This window comes from Eumetopias jubatus, unplaced genomic scaffold (assembly GCF_037043125.1).
Source record: "Eumetopias jubatus isolate StellerSeaLion01/CBP00866 unplaced genomic scaffold, mEumJub1_p1.0 scaffold_7, whole genome shotgun sequence".
Lineage (NCBI taxonomy): Eukaryota > Metazoa > Chordata > Mammalia > Carnivora > Otariidae > Eumetopias > Eumetopias jubatus.
The window spans coordinates 116221246-116248011 of NW_028274813.1; the positions used below are offsets into that span (position 1 = coordinate 116221246).

The window sequence follows — 26766 nt, forward strand, 5'->3', positions numbered from 1 at the left end:
TTCTTCATTCTAATTTTTTTTTAATTTTAATTTTTATTTATTTTTTTCTTCATTCTAATTTTTAGAATTGCTACTATCTTGAGGGAGCAGAAGGCTAGTTGAGGACAGGGCATAACCTGACACCTGCATCCTCCCCCCACCCCTCCCCCCACCCCTGGGTGGGACATGTGTGACAGTCTTCCAGGAAGCTTCCAACTATCTTAATGTTAATGGTTTGCTAGAGGAGTAAACAACCTTGACAATGGCAATCCCTCCATTATCTTGTAGATCCTCTTTAGCATATAAAAGTTCTTTCAAAACCTCCCTTTTTCCATACCTCCCCCAACCCCATACTATATAATCAGCCACCCCTCACAACCCCAGGGCAGCAGCTCTTTCAGCCCATGGGTCCTATTCCCATGCTTTTTTTTTTTTTTTTAAGATTTTATTTATTTATTTGACAGAGAGACACAGTGAGAAAGGGAACACAAGCAGGAGCAGAGGGAGAAGCAGGCCTCCTGCTCAGCAGGGAGCCCAATGCGGGGCTCGATCCCAGGACCCTGGGATCATGACCTGAGCCGAAGGCTGAAGCCTAACGACTGAGCCACCCAGGCGCCCCTCTATCCCCGTGCTTTAATAAACCACCATTTTGCACCGAATGTGTCTCAAGAATTCTTTCTTAGGTGTCGGCTCCAGACATCACCCCATCAAACTTCACTTTTTTCCAAAACCTCATTACTTCTGTCTAAGATACTTAGTCTTTTTGCTTGTTTGTTTTTCTCTGTTTAATTTATGTATGTGTTTAGATCACGAAGAGCTATGTGGTCCCAGTCACAGGTCATTTTGCCTGAATGGAGGGATTTGTTATGTGGTACCTACTATTCCCAGCCCATTCTGTAGGTAAGTGAAATGGACTGATGTGGGGGAGGGTCATTTTATTTTTTACTGTCTACTAACTTCTTTGAGAAGTGATAAATATTGAACAAAAAGTATAAGATGAAAAAATGTGAGGAATGCTCTTATTTATATAGAACAAAATTATACTTTTAAAACAAAAAGTAGCAAATCACAGTCTTGCTCAAATTGTTTATTTTGAAAATTGGTGGTAGTTTCAAGCCTAATCCGATTTTTATAATAATCCATTTCAGTGAACTCTGTATGATTTTAGCAATTTAGGGAAGACACTCTATGTTTAATATTAATGACAAAACAGGTAGAGAACTCACTAATGTACAAAAGCCCAACATGAGACATTTTGCTGAGTTTAGAATACATAAATACACGATTAACTGTTGTGGTGTCGTTTTGGAATATAGGTGAGGTTCAGTGGGGTGAGGTCTGGAGCCGATGACCAAGAATTCTTGAGACGTCTTTGGTACAAAATGGTGATTTATTAAAGCATGGGGACAGCACCCGTGGGCAGAAAGAGCTGCTGCCCCAGGGTTGTTAAGGGTGGCTGATTTTATACTTGGCAGTTGAGAGAGGTAAGGAAAAGGGAGGATTCAAAAGGATGATCATATTAAAGAAGACTCAACAGGATACCAGAGGCCTTGCCATTGCCAAGTTAAGGTTGTTTTTCCCTCTAGCAAGGCATTAACATTAAGATAGTTGGGAACATCCTGGAAGAATGTCACATATCCCACCCAGGATTGGGGTTGGGGGGAGGTTGCAGGGTGTCAGCTTGTGCTTTGTTTTTAGCTAGCGTTCTGTTCCCTTATCATTTGTATCAAAGTTTACATTTGATATATTAAAAAGAAAATGAAGCATTAAGTTTTTCTAATGGTGTCAACAAATAAAGAAGAAGGCTGTTTTGTTTTAAATAATATGATTTCACATTGGGATTATATAGCCAGATCAATAAAAGACTTGAAAATAGTACTTGTTTAGCTGGCTTCCTTTGAGTTTGGTTAGATAGGATTTAAGGGGGAGATAATAAACTTACTTTATTTATTTATTTATGTATCTATCTACTTATTTATTTATAAGATGTTTAAGAATTTATGAGAGAGAGAGAGAGACAGAATAAGCAGTGGGCAGAGGGAGAGGGACAAGCAGACTCCCCACTGAGCAGGAAGCCTGAAGTGGGGCTTGATCCCAGGACCTTGAGATCATGACCTGAGCAGAAGGCAGACCCTCAAGGGAATGAGTCACCCAGGCACCCCGATAAACCTCTTTTATTTTTATTTTATTTTTTAAGGTTTTATTTTATTTTTTGAAACAGAGAGACAGTGAGAGAGGGACCACAAGCAGGGGGAGTGGGAGAGGGAGAAGCAGGCTTCCCAAAGAGCAGGGAGCCCGATGTGGGGCTTAATCCCAGGACCCTGGGATTATGACCTGAACTGAAGGCAGACACTTAGTGACTGAGCCACCCAGGTGCCCCAATAAACCTCTTTTAATACATGAATTAGCAACATATTACTACCAATGATGTCCATAGAGTTTAGTGGAGCTAACACCTAAGGACCTCAAGATTTTTTGTGGCATGTGCGTGAATTACTCTGTTTTTGTTCTTTAACTGAAATGAGAGGTATAAAATCTACATTAAAGATCTTTCTAAGGTAAAATTCATAGGAAAAGTGAAAAATAATTTTTTGAGATTTAGTGTGGAGGAAGGGAGACATAAATAACCTCATAATTATCTCAAGATGTTCTCAGAGGTTTCCCTATGGGATGACTAAGTATTTTTCCTCTCAAGGTAATAAAGTGAAAAAGAAGGAGATAGAAGAACAAATCAACAATTGTTTTGTACCTACTAGGTGCCTCTACATTTTTCTTTCATCTTAAAACCTATTTATAAAAATACAATTTATGAATGATAAACTACTTTTTAAAAGTGCACAATTGAGGAATTTTGACAAATGTTTATACCCATGAAACCACTACCACCATAACAACATATAGAACATTTGTATTATACCACATTTGCTGACCAAAATTTTAATTTACATTTTCATGTTTCATCATGAAAAACCTTAGAGGAAAGGGGAAAAGAAGACCTAAGGAAATAGAAAAATAAGGAAAATGAGAAATAACTGACTTGCCAAAGTCATACATGTAGGACTAAATTAAAGAAATGTCCTTGAGTACAAAGTATAACTCCCAAGTTTCACCTAATCTTACGGTATATTCATTCTGAATTCTTTCTAATGGGATAGAGCATGTGGTATTCATAAAATGAAACAAAAATACTCATCAGAACAAATATATTTCATAATTAAAAGATACTGATGTTTGGTATCTTGATTTTGGTAATGGCTACTTGGGTAAAAAGGCTGTCCTTTCTCCATTGACTTACTTTTGCACCTTTGTCAAAAATCAATTGATTCTACATGTATGGGTCTATTTCTGGACTATTGTATTCCATTGATCTATGTTTCTATCTTTCACGAATATCAAACCATCTTGATAACTGTAAATTTATAATAAGTGAGATCAGGTCATGTGAGTCCTTAACTTTGTTCTTCAGCTCATTTATCTTTATCTTTTCTTTCTAAAAGACAGTATTTCAATGTTAAACTTTTACAAATATTTAGCTGCATATTATAAATTTTGTGGTCTGTTGTTCATCTCTAAGGTAGACATTTTTTCCAGTGTGATTTCTTCTTTAACCTGTGTGGGGATGTTGCTGTTACCCTTTAACATTTATATCTAATTTAATTGCATTGTGGTCACAGTTCTTTGTCTATCCAGCTCTACCCTTACTATTTGTCTGTATATTAATGGTGTGTTTATACTGCACTGAATAAGTTGAAAGAAAGGATTAAGAGTACTGAAATTTGGAGAATCACTGAGATGGGAAGAAAAGTAGTGTCTTACTTCAGGCTGCTATAGCAAAAAAAAAAAATCAGTCTGGGTGAATTATGAACAATAGAAATTTATTTCTCATAATTCTGGTGGCCAGAAATCTGAGATCAGGATGCTAGCACGATTAGGTTTTGGTGAGTGCCTTCTTCCTGGTTTGCAGATGTATTTGGATAGATCTTTTGATTGGCAGGTTTATATTCAGGAAGAGCTGGTAAGGAACCAGCTTTTAGAATGCAGAACCATTCTGTGGGATTAGTACCCTCTGTGCAGTGTGCGTTGTATAGCTTGGAGTTCTTCAACACCCGGAAAGAAAGTGAAGTCAGGGAAGACACAGAAAAGGAGGGCATATACTGACTAAGGGTTAAGTTAAGTTGAACAGCAGATACATTTTAAATCATTATTTTATAAAAGTAATTGCTTTCCAATAATTTTAGGACTAGGTTGGACCTTTTTTTTTTTAAGGCTTTTATTTTTTTATTATGTTAATCACCATATATTACATCATTAGTTTTTGATGTAGTGTTCCAAGATTCATTATTTGCATATAACGCCCAGTGCTCCAACAGAACGTGCCCAATTTAATACCCATCACCAGGTTAACCCATCCTCCCACCCCTGTCCCCTCTAGAACCCTCAGTTTCTTTTTCAGAGTCCATCGTCTCTCATTGTTCATCTCCCCCTCCGATTTCCCCCCCTTCATTCTTACCCTCCTGCTATCTACTTCTTTTTTTTTCTTTTAACATATAATGTATTATTTGTTTCAGAGGTACAGATCTGTGATTCAACAGTCTTGCACAATTCACAGTGCTCACCATAGCACATACCCTCCCCAATGTCTTTCACCCAGCCACCCAATCTCTCCCACCCCCCACCACTCCAGCAACCCTCAGTTTGTTTCCTGAGATTAAGAATTCCTCATATCAGTGAGGCCATATGATACATGTCTTTCTCTGACTGACTTATTTCAGTCAGCATAACAATCTCTAGTTCCTTCCACGTCTTGCAAATGGCAAGATTTAATTCCTTTTGATGGCTGCATAATATTCCATTGTATATGTATATACCACATCTTTATCCATTCATCTCTCGATGGACATCTTGACTCTTTACACAGTTTGGCTATTGTGGACATTGCTGCTATAAACATAGGGGTGCACGTACCCCTTTGGATCCCTACATTTGTATCTTTCGGGTATATACTCAGTAGTGCAATTGCTGGATCGTATGGTAGCTCTATTTTCAACTTTTTGAAGAACCTCCATACTGTTTTCCAGAGTGGTTGTACCAGCTTGCATTCCCACCAACAGTGTAGGAGGGTTCCCCTTTCTCCCCACCCTCTCCAACATCTGTCATTTCCTGACTTGTTAATTTTAGCCATTCTGACTGGTGTGAGGTGGTATCTCATTGAGGTTTCGATTTGGATTTCCCTGATGCCGAGTGATGTTGAGCACTTTTTCATGTGTCTGTTGGCCACTTGGATGTCTTCTTTGGAAAAATGTCTGTTCAAGTCTTCTGTCCATTTCTTGATTGGATTATTTGTTCTTTGGGTGTTGAGTTTGATAAGTTCTTTATAGATTTTGGATACTAGCCCTTTATCTGATATGTCATTTCCAAATATCTTCTCCCATTCTGTTGGTTGTCTTTTGGTTTTCTTAACTGTATCTTTTGCTGTGCCAAAGCTTCTTATCTTGATGAAATCCCAACAGTTCATTTTTGCCCTTGCTTCCCTTGCCTTTGGTGATATTTCTAGGAAGAAGTTGCTGTGGCTGAGGTCGAAGAGGTTGCTGCCTGTGTTTTCCTTTAGGATGTTGATGGACTCCTGTCTCACACTTAGCTCTTTCAACCATTTTGAGTTTATTTTTGTGTGTGGTGTAAAGAAATGGTCCAGTTTCATTCTTCTGCATGTGGCTGGCCAATTTTCGCAACACCATTTGTTGAAGAGACCGTCTTTTTTCCATTGGACATTCTTTCCTGCTTTGTTAAAGATTAGTTGACCATAGAGTTGAGGGTCCATCTCTGGGCTCTTGATTCTGTTCCATTGATCTGTGTGTCTGTTTTTGTGCCAGTACCATAGCGTCTTGATGATGACAGCATTGTAATAGAGCTTAAAGTCCAGAATTGTGATGCCACCAGCTTTGCTTTTCTTTTTCAACATTCCTCTGGCTATTCGGGGTCTTTTCTGGTTCCATACAAATTTTAGGATTATTTGTTCCATTTCTTTGAAAAAAGTAGATGGTATTTTCATAAGGATTGCATTAAATGTGTAGATTGCTCTAGGTAGCATTGACATCTTCACAATATTTGTTCTTCCAATCCATGAGCATGGAACGTTTTTCCCTTTCTTTGTGTCTTCCTCAATTTCTTTCATGAGTATTTTATTTTATTTTATTTTTCATGAGTATTTTATAGTTTTCTGAGTACAGATTCTCTACCTCTTTGGTTAGATTTATTCCTAGATATCTTATGGTTTTGGGTGCAATTGTAAGTGGGATCGAATCCTTAATTTCTCTTTCTTCTGTCTCGTTGTTTGTGTATAGAAATGGCACTAATTTCTGTGCATTGATTTTATATCCTGCCATTTTACTGAATTCCTGTATGAGTTCTAGCAGTTTTGGGGTGGAGTCTTCTGTGTTTTCCACATAAAGTATCATATCATCTGCAAACAGTGAGAGTTTGACTTCTTTGCTGATTCAGATGCCTTTTATTTCTTTTTGTTGTCTGATTGATGTGGCTAGGGTTTCTAGTACTGTGTTGAATAGCAGTGGTGATAGTGGACATCCCTGCCATGTTCCTGACCTTAGGGGAAAAGCTCTCAGTTCTTCCCTATTGAGAATGATATTCGCTGTGGGTTTTTCATAGATGGCTTTTATGATAATGAGGTATGTACCCTCTATCCCTATACTCTGAAGAGTTTTGATCAAGAAAGGATGCTGCACTTTGTCAAATGCTTTTTCTGCATCTATTGAGAGGATCATATGATTCTTGTTCTTTCTTTTGTTAATGTATTGTATCACGTTGATTGATTTGCGGATGTTGAACCATCCTTGCAGCCCAGGGATAAATCCCACTGGGTCATGGTGAATAACCCTTTTAATGTACTGTTGGATCCTTTTGGCTAGTATTTTGGTGAGAATTTTTGCATCCATGTTTATCAAGGATATTGGTCTGTAATTCTCCTTTTTCATGGGGTCTTTGTCTGGTTTGGGGATCAAGGTAATTCTGGCCTCATAAAATGAATTTGGAAGTTTTCCTTCCATTTCTATTTTTTGGAACAGTTTCAGGAGAATAGGTATTAATTCTTCTTTAAATGTCTGATAGAATTCCCCTGGGAAGCCATCTGGCCCCGGGCTTTTGTTTCTTGGGAGATTTTTGATGACTGCTTCAATTTCTTTAGTGGCTATAGGTCTGTTCAGGTTTTCTATTTCTTCCTGGTTCAATTTTGGTAGTTGATACATCTCTAGGAATGCACCCATTTCTTCCAGGTTATCTAATTTGCTGGCATAGAGTTGCTCATAATATGTTCTTATAATTGTTTGTATGTCTTTGGTGTTGGTTTTGATCTCTCCTCTTTCATTCATGATTTTGTTGATTTGGGTCATTTGTCTTTTCTTGTTGATAAGTCTGGCCAGGGGTTTATCAATCTTGTTTATTCTTTCAAAGAACCAGCTCCTAGTTTCGTTGATCTGTTCTACTGTTCTTTTGGTTTCTAGTTCATTGATTTCTGCTCTGATCTTTATTCTTTCTCTTCTCCTGCTGGGTTTAGGCTTTCTATGCTGTTCTTTCTCCAGCTCCTTTAGGTGTAGGGTTAGGTTGTGTATTTGAGACCTTTCTTGGTTCTTGAGAAAGGCTTGTATGGCTATATACTTTCCTCTCAGGACTGCCTTTGCTGTATCCCAAAGATTTTGAACAGTTGTATTTTCATTTTCATTGGTTTCCATGAATTTTTTTAATTCTTCTTTAATTTCCTGGTTGACCCATTCATTCTTTAGTAGGATGCTCTTTAGCCTCCATGTATTTGAGTTCTTTCCGACTTTCCTCTTGTGATTGAGTTCTAGTTTCAAAGCCTTGTGGTCTGAAAATATGCAGGGAATGATCCCAATCTTTTGGTACCGGTTGAGACCTGATTTGTGACCTAGGATGTGATCAATTCTGGAGAATGTTCCATGGGGACTAGAGAAGAATGTGTATTCCGTTGCTTTGGGATGGAATGTTCTGAATATGTCTGTGAAGTCCATTTGGTCTAGTGTGTCATTTAAAGTCTTTATTTCCTTGTTGATCTTTTGCTTAGATGATCTGTCCATTTCAGTCAGGGGGGTGTTTAAGTCCCCCACTATTATTGTATTGTTGTCAATGTGTTTCTTTGCTTTTGTTATTAATTGGCGTATATAATTGGCTGCTCCCATGTTAGGGGCATAGATATTTACAATTGTTAGATCTTCTTGTTGGATAGACCCTTTAAGTAGGATATAGTGTCCTTCCTCATCTCTTATTACAGTCTTTGGTTTAAAATCTAATTTGTCTGATATAAGGATTGCCACCCCAGCTTCCTTTTGGTGTCCATTAGCATGGTAAATGGTTTTCCACCCCCTCACTTTCAATCTGGGGGTGTCTTTGGGTCTAAAATGAGTCTCTTGCAGACAGCATATTGATGGGTCTTATTTTTTTATCCAGTCTGATAGCCTGTGTCTTTTGATTGGGGCATTTAGCCCATTTACATTCAGGGTAACTATTGAAAGGTATGAATTTAGTTCCATTGTATTGCCTGTAAGGTGACTGTTACTGTATATTGTCTCTGTTCCTTTCTGATCTATGCTGCTTTTAGGCTCTCTCTTTGCTTAGAGGACCCCTTTCAATATTTCTTGGAGGGCTGGTTTCGTGTTTGCAAATTCCTTTAGTTTTTGTTTGTCCTGCAAGCTTTTTATCTCTCCTTCTATTTTCAATGACAGCCTAGCTGGATATAGTATTCTTGGCTGCATATTTTTCTCGTTTAGTGCTCTGAAGATCTCATGCCAGTCCTTTCTGGCCTGCGAGGTCTCTGTGGATAGGTCTGTTGCCAATCTAATATTTCTACCATTGTAGGTTACATATCTCTTCTCCCGAGCTGCTTTCAGGATTTTGTCTTTGTCTCTGAGCCTCGTAAGTTTTCCTATTAGATGTTGGGGTGTTGTCCTATTATTATTGATTTTGAGAGGGGTTCTCTGTGCCTCCTGGATTTTGATGCCTGTTTCCTTCCTCACATTAGGGAAGTTCTCTGCTATTATTTGCTCCAATATACGTTCTGCCCCTCTCTCTCTTTCTTCTTCTTCTGGGATCCCAATTATTCTAATGTTGTTTCGTCTTATTGTATCACTTATCTCTCGAATTCTGCCCTCGTGATCCTGTAGTTGTTTATCTCTCTTTTCTCAGCCTCTTTAGTTTCCATCATTTGGTCTTCTATATCACTGATTCTCTCTTCTGCCTCATTTATCCTAGCAGTTAGTGCCCCCATTTTTGATTGCACCTCATCAATAGCCTTTTTGATTTCAACTTGGTTAGATTTTAGGTCTTTTATTTCTCCAGAAAGGGTTTCTCTAATAACTTCCTCGCTTTTTTCAAGCCCAGCTAGTATCTTTAAAATCATGATTCTGAACTCTAGGTCCGACATCGTACTAATGTTCGTATTGAGTAGGTCCCTGGTTGACAGTACTACCTCTTGTTCTTTTTGCTGAGGTGATTTTTTTCATCTTGTCATTTTGTCCAGAGGAGAATAGATGAATGAGAGAACAAAATGCTAACAGGTTAACAACGTCCCCAGCAAATATACTGTATACAAGTCAGAATAGACCTGAAACCTGGGGAAAAGAAGGGGAAAGAAAGAAAAAAGTAAGAGAAAAAAGAAAAACAGAAAGAAAAAGATAAAAACAAAAACAGAACAATAGAAAAAAAGCAGAATATGATCAGGCTAGTGCATAGATCTGTGCCATACACTAGATTTTGGGCGTATTTTGGTCTGTTAGAAAAAAGTTCCTCCTAAAATTTTAAAGGAAGAAAGACATATATGTACAAAATAAGGGTCGATAGAATGAAGGGATGGAAGATGATTGTAAAGATGAAAATTATAAAAGATTTTATAAAAGGAATTGATAAGTTGTTTTAAAAAAGAAAGAAGAAGATTTAAAAAAAAAAGAAAAAAGGGAGAGAATGTGGTCAGGCAGGAGACTAGAACAAAGCCATACACTAGTGATTTAGGGTATATTTTGATCTGTTACAAGAAACTGTATCTCAAAATTTTAAAGAGAGAACAACTTATAAATGTATGCCAAAAATAAGGGTAACTACTGTGAAGAGATAAAATATGACTCTAAAAATGAAAAATAAAAAATGTTTTTTTTTTAAAAATGATTGATAAGATGTTGGTTGAGAAAGGGAAAAAGAAAAATTAAAAACAAAAGAGTTAAAAAAATTAACTTTGATGAACTAATGGATCATGGTAAAAAAAGAAGCCATGAATTCTATGTGCAGTATTCCCCTAGCGCTGGAGTTCTCCCGTTCTCCTTGATCGGTAAACTTGGTCTTGGCTTGCTGGCTGTTCGTGCTGATCTTCTGGGGGAGGGGCCTGTTGCCGTGGTTCCCAAATATCTTTGCCGGAGGCTGAATTGCCCCACCCTTGTGAGTCCAGGCTAAGCAAGCTGCTCGGGTTTGCTCTCAGGAGCTGTTGTTCCCTGCATGCGGGTGAAAATGGTGACCTCCCATTCTCCGCCCGGAGCATCTGAGAACTCGGGGCCCCGCTCCTCAGTGCGCCCCCAGAGAAAAGCAGTCACTCCCGTGTCCCCGGTCTCTGGCCGCACTCCGTGCTCACCCGGCGTCTGACTGAGCGTTTGTATCTCTGGCACCCAACCCCGTGTGGAGTCTCCAAACCCAGCAGATCCCTGTGGTGCATTCCCACGCCGCTCCTCCCGGGGGAGAAAGGGGAGTCTCCCGGCTCTGCCTCTTGTTGGGTCCCTGCTGGAGGAGCAGTGGCCCGACTGGGCCGTGGATCACAGTTTATGGCAACCCCAAGCTGAGAGCCCGCGCCTCGGCTCTGTCTCTGCAGCCGGCTTCCCCGCTCCGATAGCTGGGAGCTCTGCCACACTCAGGCACCCCCGGTCATTCTGTGACCCCAAGGGTCCTGAGACCACACTGTCCCGGGAGGATTCCACCCCCCGCTTAGCCACTGGAGCGATGTCCCTCAGCGGAGCCGACTTCTAAAAGTTCTGATTTTGTGCTCTGCGGCTCTATCACTTGCCAGTGCGGCCTACGGAGGCCCCCTCCTCCACCATCTATCCTCCCGAATATCGCCTCGGATTCACTTCTCCGCACGTCCTACCTTACAGTAAGTGGTTGCTTCTCTGTTCAGAGAGTTGTTGCTACTCTCTTCTTCCGTCTCCTGTTGAGTTCGTAGGTGTTCAGAATGGTTTGATCCCTATCCAGCTGAATTCCTGAGACCAGACGAAATCCAGGTCTCCTACTCCTCCGCCATCTTGCTCCACCCCTTCTTGTGACTATTTCTTCTCAATTGCCTTCAGCTCAAAATCATCCTTATGTAAGAATGGCATATTTTGGGGTGGCATATTCTGCTACCATTCATCCTTTGGGACTGCAGAGTTTCATCATACTTCCTGCTGTTTAGATTTGGAGGTCTAGGGATTGCTAAAGGATTTGAACAGGGTTTTTATAGGTCAGGCTTGTGGGACTCTTTGGTAATGCAGTCCACTCAAAAATTTACTAGGCTCTAGATATTTCTCTATTTTTACTCAGTTCAGTGCAGGTAACCACACTAATGATCTTGTATAAACAATTTTTACTTAAAAAGTTCAGGTTTTTCACTTAATGCCTTTTTTTTTTTGAGAGAGAGTGAGAGCACATGTGCAGGTGTTGGGGACAGCAGGGTGGGCAGGGGAGAGGGAGAGAGAATCTCAAGCAGGCTACATGCTCGATATGGGGCTCAGTCTCACAACCTTGAGATCATGACCCAAGCCAAAGTCAAGAGTCAGATGCTTAACCCAGTGAGCCACCCAGGTGCCTCTTAATGTCCTCTATTTTGAGTTCATTCCTTCTCTTTCAACTTAATGGTAGTTAACTTGAGCCATCTGAAATAGCAGGCTTGGTTTGGGAAGTCTACTTACTCAATCTTATTTTCACCTCTGAGCTGGCTACCATTGTCTGGCAAAGATATGAATGAAAGGCCTGGGGTGCAGTCTTACCTCATGCTAAGATTATTACTTAGCAACAATCTCCAATCATTGCTTCAGTTTTGGTTACAGAATCTGTTGACATTTTTAAAATTTGATAACAAAGTCACAAAATAAAAAAAGGGATACTGTGCAAGTTGTTATTTCTACCCATTCCCCTAGTGTGTCTGTTTTCTATTCAGCCTTTATAAGTAACCAATTTTAAAAGTTTATTGCTTATTTTCTATCATATTCATGAATATATAGGCCCAAACAGCCTGAAATCTTATTTTCAATCAGTTTTAACACTGTATTCTGCTTTGCTTTTTATACTTCATAATACATTTAGGAACCTTTCAATGGCAATACACAGAGTACTTTATTACAACTGCATAGTGTATTTTACACAACTACTATGGTCTGTCTAAACCTGTTGATGGACATCTGGGTTGTTTCTCCTCTTTTTCTAATGCAAACAATGCTGCATATGTACATAATTTTATAGAGTACAAATAAATTCCAAGAATTTGTCTAGTTAAAGGGTATATGCATTTGTAATTTTGTTGGATATTGCCAAAGTACTCTGCACAGGCATTCCTACCAGCTGTGTATGAGAGTGCTTCATTTCCCAGCAAACTGTGTTGTCTATTGTTGGACTTTTACTAATCTGATAGATGAGAAGTGGTACCTCAGTGTTGCCCTAATTCACATTTACCTTTTTAAAAAAAATATTTGTTTTTAATTTCTTATTTAAGTTCAATGTAGTTAACATATAGTGTGTTATTAGTTTTAGGGGTAGAATTTAATGATTCATCAATTGCATACAACACCCAGTGCTCATTACATCAAGTGCCCTCCTGAATGCCCATTACCCAATTACCCCTCCCCCACCCACCTCCCCTCCAGTAACGCTCAGTTTATTTCCTGTAGTTCAGAGTTTCTTATGGTTTGCCTTCCTCTCTGTTCTTATTGTAATTTATTTGTCCTTCCCTTCTCCTATGTTCATCTGTTTTGTTTCTTAAATTCCATGAGTGAAATCATATGGTATTTGCCTTTCTCTGACTGATTTATTTCTCTTAGCATAACACCCTCTAAGTCCATCCACATCATTGCAAATGGCAAAATTTCATTCTTTTTGATGGCTGAGTAAAATTCCATTGTATATATATACCACATCTTTATCCATTCATCTGTTGATGGACATCTGGGCTCCTGCTATTGTAGACATTGCTGCTATAAATGTTGGGGTGCATGTGCCCCTTTGAATCACTATTTTTGTATACTTTGGATAAATACCTAGTAGTGCGATTGCTGGGTCATAGGGTAGTTGTATTTTTAACTTTTTGAGGAAACTCCATACTGTTTTCCAGAGTGGCTGCAGCAGTTTGCATTCCTACCAACAGTGTAAGAGGGTTCCCCTTTCTCTGCATGCTCGCCAACACCTATTGTTTCCTATGTTGTTAATTTTAACCATTTTGACTGGGGTGAGGTGGTATCTCTTTGTAATTTTGATTTGCATTTCCCTGATGATCAGTGACGTTGAGCATTTTTTCATGTGTCTTTTGGCCGTCTGAATGTCTTCTTTGGAAAAATCTCTATTCATGTCTTCTGTCCATTTTTTAACTGGATTTTTTATTTTTGGGGTGTTGAATTTGATAAGTTCTTTATATATTTTGGATACTAATCCTTTATCAGATATGTCATTTGCAAATATCTTCTCCCATTCTGTAGGTTGCCCTTTAGTTTTGTTGATTGCTGTGCAGGTTTTTTTTAAAAAAAAGATTTATAGATTTATTTACTAGAGAGAGAGAATGAGCACATGGGGGGGGGCGGAGTAGAACAAGAGGGAGAAGCAGACTCCCTGCTAAGCAGGGAGCCTGATGAGAGGCTTGATCCCAGGACCCCAAGATCATGACATGAGCCGGAGGCAGTTGCTTAACCAACTGAGCCACCCAGGCGCCCCAGAAGGTTTTTATTTTGATAAAGTGTAAGTAGTTTATTTTTGCTTTTATTTCCCTTGCCTGAGGAGACATGTCTAGTAATGAGTTGCTGTGGCTGATGTCAAAGAAGTTACTGCCTGTGTTCTCCTCTAGGACTTTGAAGGTTTCCTGTCTTATATTCAGGTCTTTAATCCATTTTTAATATTTTTCTGTCTGCTGTAAGAAAGTGGTCCAGTTTCATTCTTTTGCATGTTGCTGTCCACTTTTCCTAATACCATTTGTGGAGGAGACTGTCTTTTTTCCATTGGATATTCTTTCCTTCTTTGCTGAAGATTAATTGATTATATAGATGTGGGTTCATTTCTGGGTTTTCTTATGTGTTCCATTGATCCATGTGTCTGTTTTACACTGTCTTTATCACTACAGCTTTGTAATAATGCTTGAAATCTGGAACTGTGAGGCCTCCAGCTTTGCTTTTCTTTCTTTTTTTTTCTTTAAATTTTTTATTGTTATGTTAATCACCATACATTACATCATTAGTTTGTGATGTAGTGTTCCATGATTCATTGTTTGTGCATAACAGCCAGTGCTCCATGCAGAACGTGCCCTCTTTAATACCCATCACCAGGCTAACCCATCCCCCCACCGCCCTCCCCTCTAGAACCCTCAGTTTGTTTTTCAGAGTCCATCATCTCTCATGGTTTGTCTCCCCCTCTGATTTACCCCCCTTCATTCTTCGCCTCCTGCTATCTTCTTTTTTCTTTTTTCTTAACATATATTGCATTATTTGTTTCAGAGGTACAGACCTATGATTCAACAGTCTTGCACACTTCTCAGCGCTCACCATAGCACATACCCTCCCCAATGTCTATCACTCAGCCACCCCATCCCTCCCACCCCCCACCACTCCAGCAACCCTCAGCTTGTTTCCTGAGGTTAAGAAGTCCTCATATCAGTGAGGTCATAAATACATGTCTTTCTCTGATTGACTTATTTCACTCAGCATAACACCCTCCAGTTCCAGCCACGTCATTGCAAATGGCAAGATCTCATTCCTTTTGATGGCTCCATAATATTCCATTATATATATATATATATATGTATATATATATATACAAATATATATACACACCACGTCTTCTTTATCCATTCATCTGTCGATGGACATCTTGGCTCTTTCCACAGTTTGGCTATCGTGGACATTGCTGCTATAAACATCAGGGTGCACACACCCCTTCGGATCCCTACATTTGATCTCTGGGGTAAATGCCCAGTAGTGCAATTGCTGGATCAAATGGTAGCTCTATTTTCAACTTTTTGAGGAACCTCCATACTTTTTTCCAGAGTGGTTGCACCAGCTTGCATTCCCACCAACAGTAGAGGGTTCCCCTTTCTGTGCATCTCCTCCAACATCTGTCGTTTCCTGACTTGTTAATTTAGGTATTCTGACTGGTGTGAGGTGGTATCTCACTGAGGTTTTGATTTGGATTTCCCTGATGCCAAGCGATGTTGAGCACTTTCTCATGAGTCTGTTGGCCATTTGGATGTCTTCTTTGGAAAAATGTCTGTCCATGACTTCTGCCCATTTCTTCATTGGATTATTTGTTCTTTGGGTGTTGAGTTTGATAAGTTCTTTATAGATTTTGGATACTAGCCCTTTATCTGATATGTCATTTGCAAATATCTTCTCCCATTCTGTCGGTTGTCTTTTGTTTTTGTGGACTGTTTCCTTTGCTGTGCAGAAGCTTATTAACTTAATGAAATCCCAATAGTTCATTTTTGCCCTTCTTTCCCTTGCCTTTTGCGATGTTTCTAGGAAGAAGTTGCTGCGGCTGAGGTGGAAGAGGTTGCTGCCTGTGTTCTCCTTTAGGATGTTGATGGACTCCTGTCTCACATTTAGGTCTTTCAAACATTTTGAGTCTATTTTTGTGTGTGGTGTAAGGAAATGGTCGAGTTTCATTCTTCTGCATGTGGCTGTCCAATTTTCCCAACACCATTTGTTGAAGAGATTGTCTTTTTTCCATTGGACATCTTTCCTGCTTTGTCAAAGATTAGTTGACCATAGAGTTGAGGGTCCATTTCTGGATTCTCTCTTCTGTGCCACTGATCTATGTGTCGTTTTTGTGCCAGTACCATACTCTCTTGATGATGACAGCTTTGTAATAGAGCTGGAAGTCCGGAATTGTGATGCCACCAGCTTTGCTTTTCTTTTTTCAACATTCCTCTGGCTATTCGGGGTCTCTTCTGGTTCCATACAAATTGTAGGATTATTTGTTCCATTTCTTTGAAAAAAGTGGATGGTATTTTGATGGGGATTGCATTGAATGTGTAGGTTGCTCTAGGTAGCATTGAGATCTTCACAATATTTGTTCTTCTAATCCATGAGCATGGAACTTTTTTCCCTTTCTTTGTGTCTTCCTCAATTTCTTTCATGAGTATTTTATAGTTTTCTGAGTACAGATCCTTTGCTTCTTTGGTTAGATTTATTCCTAGGTATCTTATGGTATGACCGCAATAGAAATGGGATCAACTCCTTAATTTCTCTGTCTTCTGTCTTGTTGTTGGTGTATAGGAATGGCACTGATTTCTGTGCATTGATTTTATATCCTGCCACTTTGCTGAATTCCTGTATGAGTTCTAGCAGTTTTGGGGTGGAGTCTTTTGGGTTTTCCACATAAAATATCCTATCATCTGCAAAGAGTGACAGTTTGACTTCCTCTTTGACAATTTGGATGCCTTTGATTTCTTTTTGTTGTCTGATTGCTGTGGCTAGGACTTCTAATACTATGTTGAATAGCAGTGGTGATAGTGGACATCCCTGCCATGTTCCTGACCTTAAGGGGAAAGCTCTCAGTTTTTCCCTATTGAGAATGATATTCGCTGTAGGTTTTTCATAGATGGCTTTTATGATATTGAGGTATGTACCCTCTATCCCTATACTCTGAAGAGTTTTGATCAAGAAAGGATGCTGTACTTTGTCAAATGCTTTTTCTGCACCTATTGAGAGGATCATATGATTCTTGTTCTTTCTTTTGTTAATATATTGTATCACCTTGATTGATTTGCAGATGTTGAACCAACCTTGCAGCCTGGGAATAAATCCCACTTGGTCGTGGTGAATAATCCTTTTAATGTACTGTTGGATCCTATGAGCTAGTATTTTGGTGAGAATTTTTGCATCCATGTTCATCCAGGATATTGGTCTGTAATTCTCCTTTTTGATGGGGTCTTTGTCTGGTTTTGGGATCAAGGTAATTGTGGCTTCATAAAACGAGTTTGGAAGTTTTCCTTCCATTTCTATTTTTGAGAACAGTTTCAGGAGAATAGGTATTAATTCTTCTTTAAATGTTTGGTAGAATTCCCCTGGGAAGCCCTCTGGCCCTGGACTCTTGTTTTTTGGGAGATTTTTGATGACTGCTTCAATTTCCTTAGTAACCAGTAATGAAATGGGTCTGTTCCAACATAGGTCTGTTCAGGTTTTTTATTTCTTCCTGATTCAGTTTTGGTAGTTGATACATCTCTGGGAATGCATCCATTTCTTCCAGGTTATCTAATTTGCTGGCATAGCTAATGTCCATATTGAGTAGGTCCCTGGCGGACTGTACTACCTCTTGTTCTTTTTGTTGAGGTGATTTTTTCCATCTTGTAATTTTGTCCAGAGTAGAATAGATGAATGAGAGAACAAAATGCTAACAGGGTAATAACATCCCCATAAAATATACTCTAAATAAATCAGAAAAGACCTGAAACCAGGGGAAAAGAAAGGGAAAGAGAAAAAAGAAAGAGAAAAAAAAAGAAAAAGAAAAAGATAAAAACAAATGAAAACAGAACAAAACAAAAAAAGCAGAATATGATCAAATACATTCAGGCTGGTGCATAGATCAGTGCCACACACTAGATTTTGGGTGTATTTTGGTCTGTTAGAAGAAAGTGTCTCCCAAAATTTTAAGGAAAGAAAGACTTATATATGTACAAAATAAGGGTTGATATGATGAAGGGATATAATATGACTATAAAGATGAAAATTATAAAAAATTTTATAAAAGGAATTGATAAGTTGTTTGAAAAAAGAAAGAAGAGTATTTAAAAAAAAAGAAAGAAAGAAAGAAAGGGAGAGAATGTGATCAGGCAGGAGACTAGAACAAAGCCATACACTAGAGATTTAGGGTATATTTTGATCTGTTAGAAGAAACTGTATCTCAAAATTTTCAAGGGAGAACAACTTATATATATATATGCCAAAAATAAGGGTAACTACTATGAAGGGATAAAGTATGACTCTAAAAATGAAAAATAAAAAATATTTTTTTAAAAAAGGGATTGATAAGATGTTGGTTGAAAAAGGGAAAAAGAAAAATAAAAAAAAAACAGCTAAAAATATTAACTTTGAAAAACTAATGAATCATGGTAAAAAAGCCATGAATTCTATGTGCGGTATTCCCCTAGCGCTGGAGTTCTGCCGTTCTAATCGATCGGTAAACTTGGTTTTGGCTGGCTATTTGTGCTGATCTTCTGGGGGAGGGGCCTGTCGCCGTGGTTCCCAAATGTCTTTGCCGGAGGTGGAATTGCCCCACCCTTGCCCGTCTGGGCTAAGTAATCTGCTTGGGTTTGCTCTCGGGAGCTTTTGTTCTCTGCAAGTATTTGGTACAGCTTTGGAGGACAAGAGTGAAAATGGCGGCCTCCTAATCTCCGCCCCTGAGGAGCCAAGAACTCGGGGCCTTGCTCCTCAGTGCATCCCCAGAGAAAAGCAATCACTCCTGTCTCCCCGGTCTCCGGCCGCACTCTGTGCTCACCTGGCCTGTGACCCAGCGTTTCTATCTCTGGCACCCAACTCGGTGTGGAGTCTCCAAACCCAGCAGATCCCTGCGGTGCGCTCCCGCGCTGCTCTTCCCGGGGGAGGAAGGGGAGTCTCCCCGGATCTGCCGCTTGTTGGGTCCCTGCTGGAGGAGCAGTGGCCCGACTGGGCCAGAAATCACAGTTTATGGCAACCCCGAGCTGAGAGCCCGCGCCTCGGCTCCCTCTCTGCAGTCGGCTTTCCCACTCTGATACCTGGGAGCTCTGCCACACTCAGGTACCCCCGGTCTTCCTGTGACCCCGAGGATCCTGAGACCACACTGTCCTACGAGGGTTCCACCCCCCGCTTAGCCACTGGAGCGAAGTCCCTCAGTGGAGCCGACTTCTAAAAGTTCCGATTTTGTGCTCCGCGGCTCTATCACATGCCGGTAGCGGCTGACGGAGGCCCCCTCCCCCGCCATCTATCCTCTTGAATATGGCCTCGGAGTCACTTCTCCTCACGTCCTAACTTGCAGAAAGTGGTCGCTTTTCTGTTCAGAGAGTTGTTGCTATTCTCTTCGATCTCCTGTTGAGTTCATAGGTGTTCAGAATGGTTTGATCCCTATCCAGCTGAATTCCTGAAACCAGAGGAAATCCAGGTCTCCTGTTCCTCTGCTATCTTGCTTCACCCAGCCAGATTTGCTTTTCTTTTTCAAGATTGCTTTGGCTATTGGGGGTCTTTTGTGGTTCCATACAGATTTTAGAATTGTTTGTTCTAACCTTCCCAATTTTTCAATTAAGTCATAGTCTTTTCAGGGTCCATTTTCCGGGGCTTTTTATATAATATGTACTTTTAAAAGATTTAATATATTTTTGCCTGGGATAGGAGTTGCAAATATTTTTTTCAGTTTGTTACTTTTGACTTTACTCCTGGTAAGTTTTACCCATGAATAAGGTCTTAAAATTCTTTACGTAGTTAATTTTATCAATCTTTTATGGTTATTGGATATTGACTCATTATTAGGCTTCTAATATACAAGATATGCAGAAAAGAGTTAATATAGCAGTCCCGAGACTGCTATCCTTAGGAAGACGTATTTGCAAATTTGATTCTTGGTAGTGTTTGGGAACTTGGCTGGTTAACATTTCCTTATACTTTTATATATTCCTTATACTTATGTAAACTTTGCCTAAACTATTCCTATAAGCAGTGTAGTCTATGCTGAATACCCACTTTCCTTTTGGGAGTCTGGAATCCTGGTATGTACCTACATGACCAAATCCCAATAAAAATCTTCGTTGCTGAGTTTCTGATGAGTTTCCCTTGGGAGATAACATGTCACGTGTCTTGTCATAATTCATTGCTGGAGGAGTTAAGCATGTCTTGTATGTTTCCCCCAAGAAGCTTGTGTCTGATTTCTTCTGGATTTCACCCCAGGTGCTTTTTCCCTTCACTCATTTTGTTTTATATCCTTTTGCTGTAATAAATCATAGCTCTGAGTACAGCTATATGAGTCCTAGAAAATCATCAATGAAGAATTTACCTGTGGTTTCTTCAGCGACTTCTAAAGATAGATACTGGGATAACATTTAATTCATAAATAAGAATTTATGCATTTATGATGGTGAATCCATCTAACCAAGAATGTTGAAAGTTTTCCTAATATAGGTTTTACATATTTCTTAAATTTGTTCTTAGTTATTTCATCGTTTTGTTTCTATTATGACTGGCATCTTTTTTTAATTATTGTTTGTATGTAACAAAGCTGATGATTTCTATATATTTCCCTCCATCATTTTATTGAATCATGTTGCTATTTGTAGGAGTTTTTCATTTGATTTTCTTGGATTTTCAAGGTATACAATCACAGCACCTATAAATAATAATAGTTTCTAATTGTACTATTTATTTATTTATTTATTTATTATTTATTTATTTAATTTTTAGATATTTTATTTATTTATTTGACAGAGAGGCTGAGAGCAGAAACACAAGCAGGGGCAGCGGGAGAGGGAGAAGCAGGCTTCCCGACAAGCAGAGCCCAATGCGGGGCTCAATCCCAGGACCCCGGGATCCTGACCTGAGCCAAAGGCAGATGCCTAACGACTGAGCCACCCAGGCATCCCTGTACTCTTTATTTTTATATCCTACGTAATTGCACTATTAGGTCCTTTGGTATAATGTTAAATAATAGTGATAGCAGTGGGTGTCCTGTTTTTGTTTTGACTCTAGTGGGGATGCCTTTAATATTTCCACCAGTAAACGTGATGCTAACTTTTGGCTGGGATAGATATATTTTATCATATTTAGTAATACTCATCTATTTCTATTTTGTTGAGTTTTTTTTTTTCAGTTCTTGGATTTCCATTTTGTTTGTTTGTTTATCTATTCTGAGATTTTCCATTTCTCTGCTGAGAAATTTGAAACATGGCTTGCTTTACTTTGTTGAAGATAGATACATTAGCAGCTTAAAAATTTTTAGTCTGGTCCAAAATAAAGGCTCATCTAAGTGTGAACTAAGTTCATCTTCTTTTCTTTTCAAAAGAATTTTTTTGGTTCTTTATATGCTAGGTAATCTTGGATTATTTCTTGGGCATTATGAACATTAAATTGTGGAGATTCTAGATTCTATTAATTTTCCCTGATGAGCATAGTTTCCTTTGTTTACTGTAAACTTTCTCTTGTGTGGTAGCTTCAGTGTCTATTCTGATATTTTGTTTTTAGCCAGGTTGTTTTGAATCTGTTCTGAGCATGTCTGAGCAGGGGTTAGTCAGAGCTGTGTGTAGACAGTTTGGGGACTCCTCTTTAGCTCTTATTCTTTGGGATTCTCTCATTCTTTCAGCATTCATGGCTTCCTGGTTTTTTTTCTTAGTTTCTCAGGCCAGAAGGAGTTTTTCCATGCAAGGACCCTACTCTACTCCTGTACTCACTGCTTAGCCTGCACTTAGCTCCAGGTAAAAGCCCCAATATAGGAACTTACATAATCTCCTTGTCTTTCTACTTTCAAACTAGCATGAATGGGCTACCAGAGTCTGTCTTTATCTGTTCATTCTCCAAGACCTTCAGATGATTGCTGTTCATATTTTGTCCAAATCTTTTTAAGTGTTCGGTAGGGCACTGGGAGTGTTGGTCATCCTGTAGGATCTTAGCAAGTCATACCCAGAAGTGAAACCTCTCACATTCATTAAATGTTGTTTTAAATAAAAAATGTTGGTGAATTTTGTCAAATGCCTTTTCAGAATTTATGGACATGATTGTGTTTTTTGTCATTAACTTTACCTACATGATAAATTGTTAATGGATTTCCTGATTTGAGCCATCCTTGTATTCCTGGAGTACAACCCACTTAGTGTTTTAATGGTCTGCCGATTCTTGTTGTTTATATTTTATTTAGGATTTTTGTTTTGATATGCATAAGTGAGACTGGCCTATAGTTTTCTTATTAGTACGATCTTTGTTAGGTTTGAAATCAATAATATCCTTATTTCATTGAAGGAATTTGAATATTTTCCTTCTTTTCTTTAACTGTTTTATTAGAAAAGTTTAGTATTAGAGGGCACCTGGGTGGCTCAGATGATTAAGCGTCTGCCTTTGGCTCAGGTCATGATCCCAGGGTCCTGGAATCGAGTCCCGCATCAGGCTCCCTGCTCCTTGGGAGCCTGCTTCTCCCTCTGCTTCTCTCTCTCTCTGTCTCTCATGAATAAATAAAATCTAAAAAAAAAAAAAGAAAAAAAAGTTTAGTATTAGAATTATCTAATCTTAAAGTTTGGTAGAATTCTCTATGGATGGGGAGCCTGAGTGGCTCAGTCAGTTAAGCATCTGCCTTCAGCTTAGGTCATGATCCCCAGGTCCTGGGATCGAGGCCCACATCGGGCTCCCTGCTCAGTGAGGAGCCTGCTTCTCCCTCTCCCTCTGCCTGCTGCTTTCCCTGCTTGTGCTCTCTCTCTGTGTCAAATAAATAAAATCTTAAGAAAAAAAAAAGAATTCTCTATGGAACTGTCTGGGTCTAGTTTTTTAGGGATAGCTCCTTGACAAATTTGTTTTATAAAGAATGGTCTGGGGGCACCTGGGTGGCTCAGTTGTTAAGCATCTGCCTTTGCTCAGTTCATGGTCCCAGGGTCCTGGAATCGAGCCCTGCATTGGGCTCCCTGCTTGGTGGGAAGCCTGCTTCTCCCTCTCCCGCTGCCTGCTGCTTGTGTTCCCTCTCTTGCTGTCTCTCTTTGTAAAATAAATAAAGAAAATCTTTAAAAAAAAGAATGGTCTGTTTGTATTTTATCTGGAGATCAGTCTGTTTAGATTTTCTATTTTGTCTGGGGTCTTTTTTGGTGAATTATATTATCTTATACAGTTATCCAGTTCATCTGGATTTTCAAATTTATTTGTAAATAACTTATCTAAATAGACTCTTTTATGATTTAAAAAAATATTCTCTGTTTTTGTGGTTAAGTTCCTTTATCATGTCTTCACATATATTTGTAGTTTGGCTTATCTATTTTACATAACAAACCATTCTTAAAACCAGTAACTTAAAAAACAACCATTATATTTGCCTATAATTTCATGGAACAGGAACTTGCACTGGTCTTACCTAGGCAGTTCCATACCAGGTGGTATTGTCTGGAGCCACTACAATAGCAGTTTTCTCACTGTACTTGCAGCCTCTATCAACAGTGTCCTTGCTTCCCCCTCGGCCTCCTCCTATTGTTGATTCAAAATCCAATCCAAGTTAAACATTCTAGGTTTCTACTTACACCAACATCCTAATTCTAAGGTTATCTCTTTCTGTGTAACATTTCAAAACTCCGTGGCTTACAGCAACCATACTATGATTTGCTCACAATTGTGTGGATTAGGAATTCAAGGAGAGTGATGCTAGGTTTTTCTTCTCCAAATGTTTTATTTATTTTTTATTTTTTTAGATTTTTTAAAAAATTTATTCATTTGAGAGAGAGACAGAGACAGAGACAGAGCACAAGCAGGGGGAGAAGCAGAGGCAGAGAGAGAAGCAGGCTCCCTGCTCAGCAAGGAGCCTGATGTGGGGTTTGATCCCAGGACCCTGAGATCATGACCTGAGCCGAAGGCAGACGCTTAACTGACTGAGCCACACAGGCACCCCGTCCAGATGGTTTTACAAGGGGTTATTTATGAGGCTGTGTTCAGCTGGGTGTTTGGCAGCATCTGAAACATATAGATTTAAGTCTCTCTTCCAACAGGGTCATCAGACTTCTCACACAGAGATCAAAAGGGAGAATTCCAATAATTGCAGGTGGAAGTTGTAGATCTCTTACGGCCTAACTTTGAAAATTATGAAGCAACATCTACCACATTCTGCTTGTCAAAACAAGTCATAGGGCCAGCTCAGATTCAGAGTGAGGGGAATGAGATAAAATAAAAATTAGAGAGGGAAGGGGAAATAAAAGCACCTCAGTGAGAGGAGTGACAAAGAATTTGTGGCCATCTGTAATCTACCACAATGTGTTTTCTGCCAAATTTATTTGATTTTACTGAGAACCAGCTTTTAGATTTATTTATTGGTTCTGTTCTTTTTTTTCTGTTTTTCTAACTCATTTATTTTTGCCTTTATCTTGATTAATTCCTTTTTTTCTATTTACCTTTGAATTATTTTATTGTTCCTTTTCTAACTTTTTAATCAAGATATCTTATTGTTCTCAGACTTTCTTACTAATGTATTTAGAACTAATGAACTTTACTATTCCATAGGTTATAATATTCGTTTTCTAGAAACATTGTAATTTTGTTATTTATTTCCTCTTGACCCAAGGAATTTCCAGTTAGATCTTCTGTTTGCTGCTTTTGTTATTTACCTCCTTTTTTTTCTTTCCTGTGAGTTATCAAGCTGATATCTGTAGTATTTCTTCTTTTTGTTTTTAGTGCTCTAATTTTTAGTCATTTTTTTTTTTTACTATTTCTCGGGCATTTATATAGAAGGTTTACCCTATTTTTAGGGCAGAGAGTTTACTGTATCAAATCAGATTTATCTTAAATCTTACTTGGTTCTTCATTCTTTTTTTTTTTGTCTATTTTATTTTTTAAGGACTGTGAGAAGCAAATTAAAGTCTTCCACTACTATTGTTTCTGTCTTTTCCTTTATCTCTTGCAATTTATACATCATGATCATTGCTGGTGTTATTTTTTGCAAAGATATTAGTAACTATTATGTCTTCATTGTGTGTTAGATCTTTTACCACTAGAAAGTATTTTTCCTTGTCTAATTTAATTGTTTATGCCTGAAATCTACCTTGTCTAATATCAAGATCATGATTCCAGATATATCTTTACTCAGTTTTTATTTTCTACCTTTCTGAATTACTTTCCTCTGGATATGCCTCATAAATGCAGCATGGAATTAAATTTTGTGTTGTGAGTTAATATGAGCATCTTTTTCTTTGAAACCCTTTGATCTTTATTGATATATGTTTGGTCTTAGTGCAGTCATGTTATTTTGTTGTTGTCATCTTTCAAAAGTCCTCCCTGCCCTGTTTCTTTAGATAGCATCTATTAGTTCCTAATTGTGAACAGTGGAAAACCAGTATGCATCTTCTTCTCTGTTTTTCCTTAAGTTTTAGACAATAATGTTCTTTTTTGTAGTGTTTTAAAAAAATCTTAATGTGCTTATACTTCTGTACTACTTGGTATTTCATCATTAAATTATATGCTCTTGAGTACTAGCCAATGTATGCTTCAATTCTCAGTCCTCACCCCTTTCCTCATTTTTGTAAATTGTATAATTTCTACTTTGTCAGGATATATAACATTTTTATTCTGTTTTGCCACCCCTTTTCCCTCATTTGTTTTAGTTTTTGTTCTGTAGTTAAATAGAGTTGAATCTTGAACAATGCCAGGATTAGGCCCGCTGACCACCCACAGAGTTGAAAATCCACATATAAATTTTGACACCCTCACAACTTAACTACTAAGAGCCTTCTGTTGACTGGAAGGCTTACAGATAACATAAACAGTCGATTAACACATATTTTGTATGTTATATGTATTACATACTATATTATTGCAATGAAGTAAGCTAGAGAAAAGAAAACAATTGAGAAAATCATAAGGACTAGAAAGTACATTTACAACACTATGCTGTATTTATTGGGAAAAAAAATTACACATAAGAGGACGCATGCAGTTAAAACCTATGTTGTTCAAGGGTCAACTGTATAGTCAGTGGTTACTACCTGTCCTTTTGTCAATGCCTCTGCAATTATTTGCTTCAGTGGTTAGCTGAAATTTGTCTTCTAGCTGCCTTTCACAAATAGGGCTCATAGGCTCAATATTTCCTTCATGCCCTGGCACACTTGCACATTTATATTGCTGTCTTTCATTTTTCCTGTACTTCCTGGTTCCTCCAGGAAGACAAGAAACCTAGTCCTGCAAGTTAAAGTGAACCTAGGAAGCATATGATACACACCATGATCTGCCACCACTGGCTTCGTTAATAGTCCCCAGAGCTCTTATTTTGCCTTGTCTGTCCAATCTCAGCTGCTTTTGACATTTCTCACACATATTTTAGAATCTATGGATTACACCTCTTCAGAAGGTAGGGAGGAGGAAAAGAAGACACTTCTTTTAAGAACATTTTCTGGAAGTAAGAAACTGTACCCATCACTTTCCTCACACTCTGTTAGTTGGAATCTACCTCACTGTGAGTGGAAGTTGGAAGCACAGTCATTTCATGCAGCCCTGTGCCTAACCACAGATCCTATAATTGGAGGAAGAAAGGATAAAATGATAATGGGGACAAGTTACATTTAGCAGTTTCTGCCATATTCCCGGTCTTATTAAACAGAAGGAGTATTATTGCCTAAAGGACACATATTTAAACAATGAGGAATAACATGTATAACATTGGTAAGGATTAAAGGATAGATGTGAAATTTCTCAAGCCAGAATATGAAATATTCCTTCTTTCTAACATTTATCTGAATTGAGAAGAGCTGTAGTTATCCAGAAAATTTTCCTTGAGGCTCTCTAAATTTTTTAGGTTTTTGTTCAATTTCCTTTTATTGGAAATAAATGTAGCCAGACATTATTACCCAACTTTAGCTAAATATATAAA

The 26766-nt window shown here is 38.6% G+C and overlaps 1 protein-coding gene across 1 annotated transcript in view; it reads left to right on the plus strand.

The window, feature by feature from the left end:
- The first annotated feature begins 775 nt into the window (after positions 1–775).
- The window catches only part of NRG4 (neuregulin 4), a 59578-nt gene continuing 33587 nt past the window's right edge, over positions 776–26766 (plus strand). Inside the window, exon 1 of the mRNA XM_028092682.1 lies at positions 776–879. Coding sequence (XP_027948483.1) covers positions 776–879 — 104 coding nt within the window. The remainder of the gene's footprint in view (positions 880–26766) is intronic.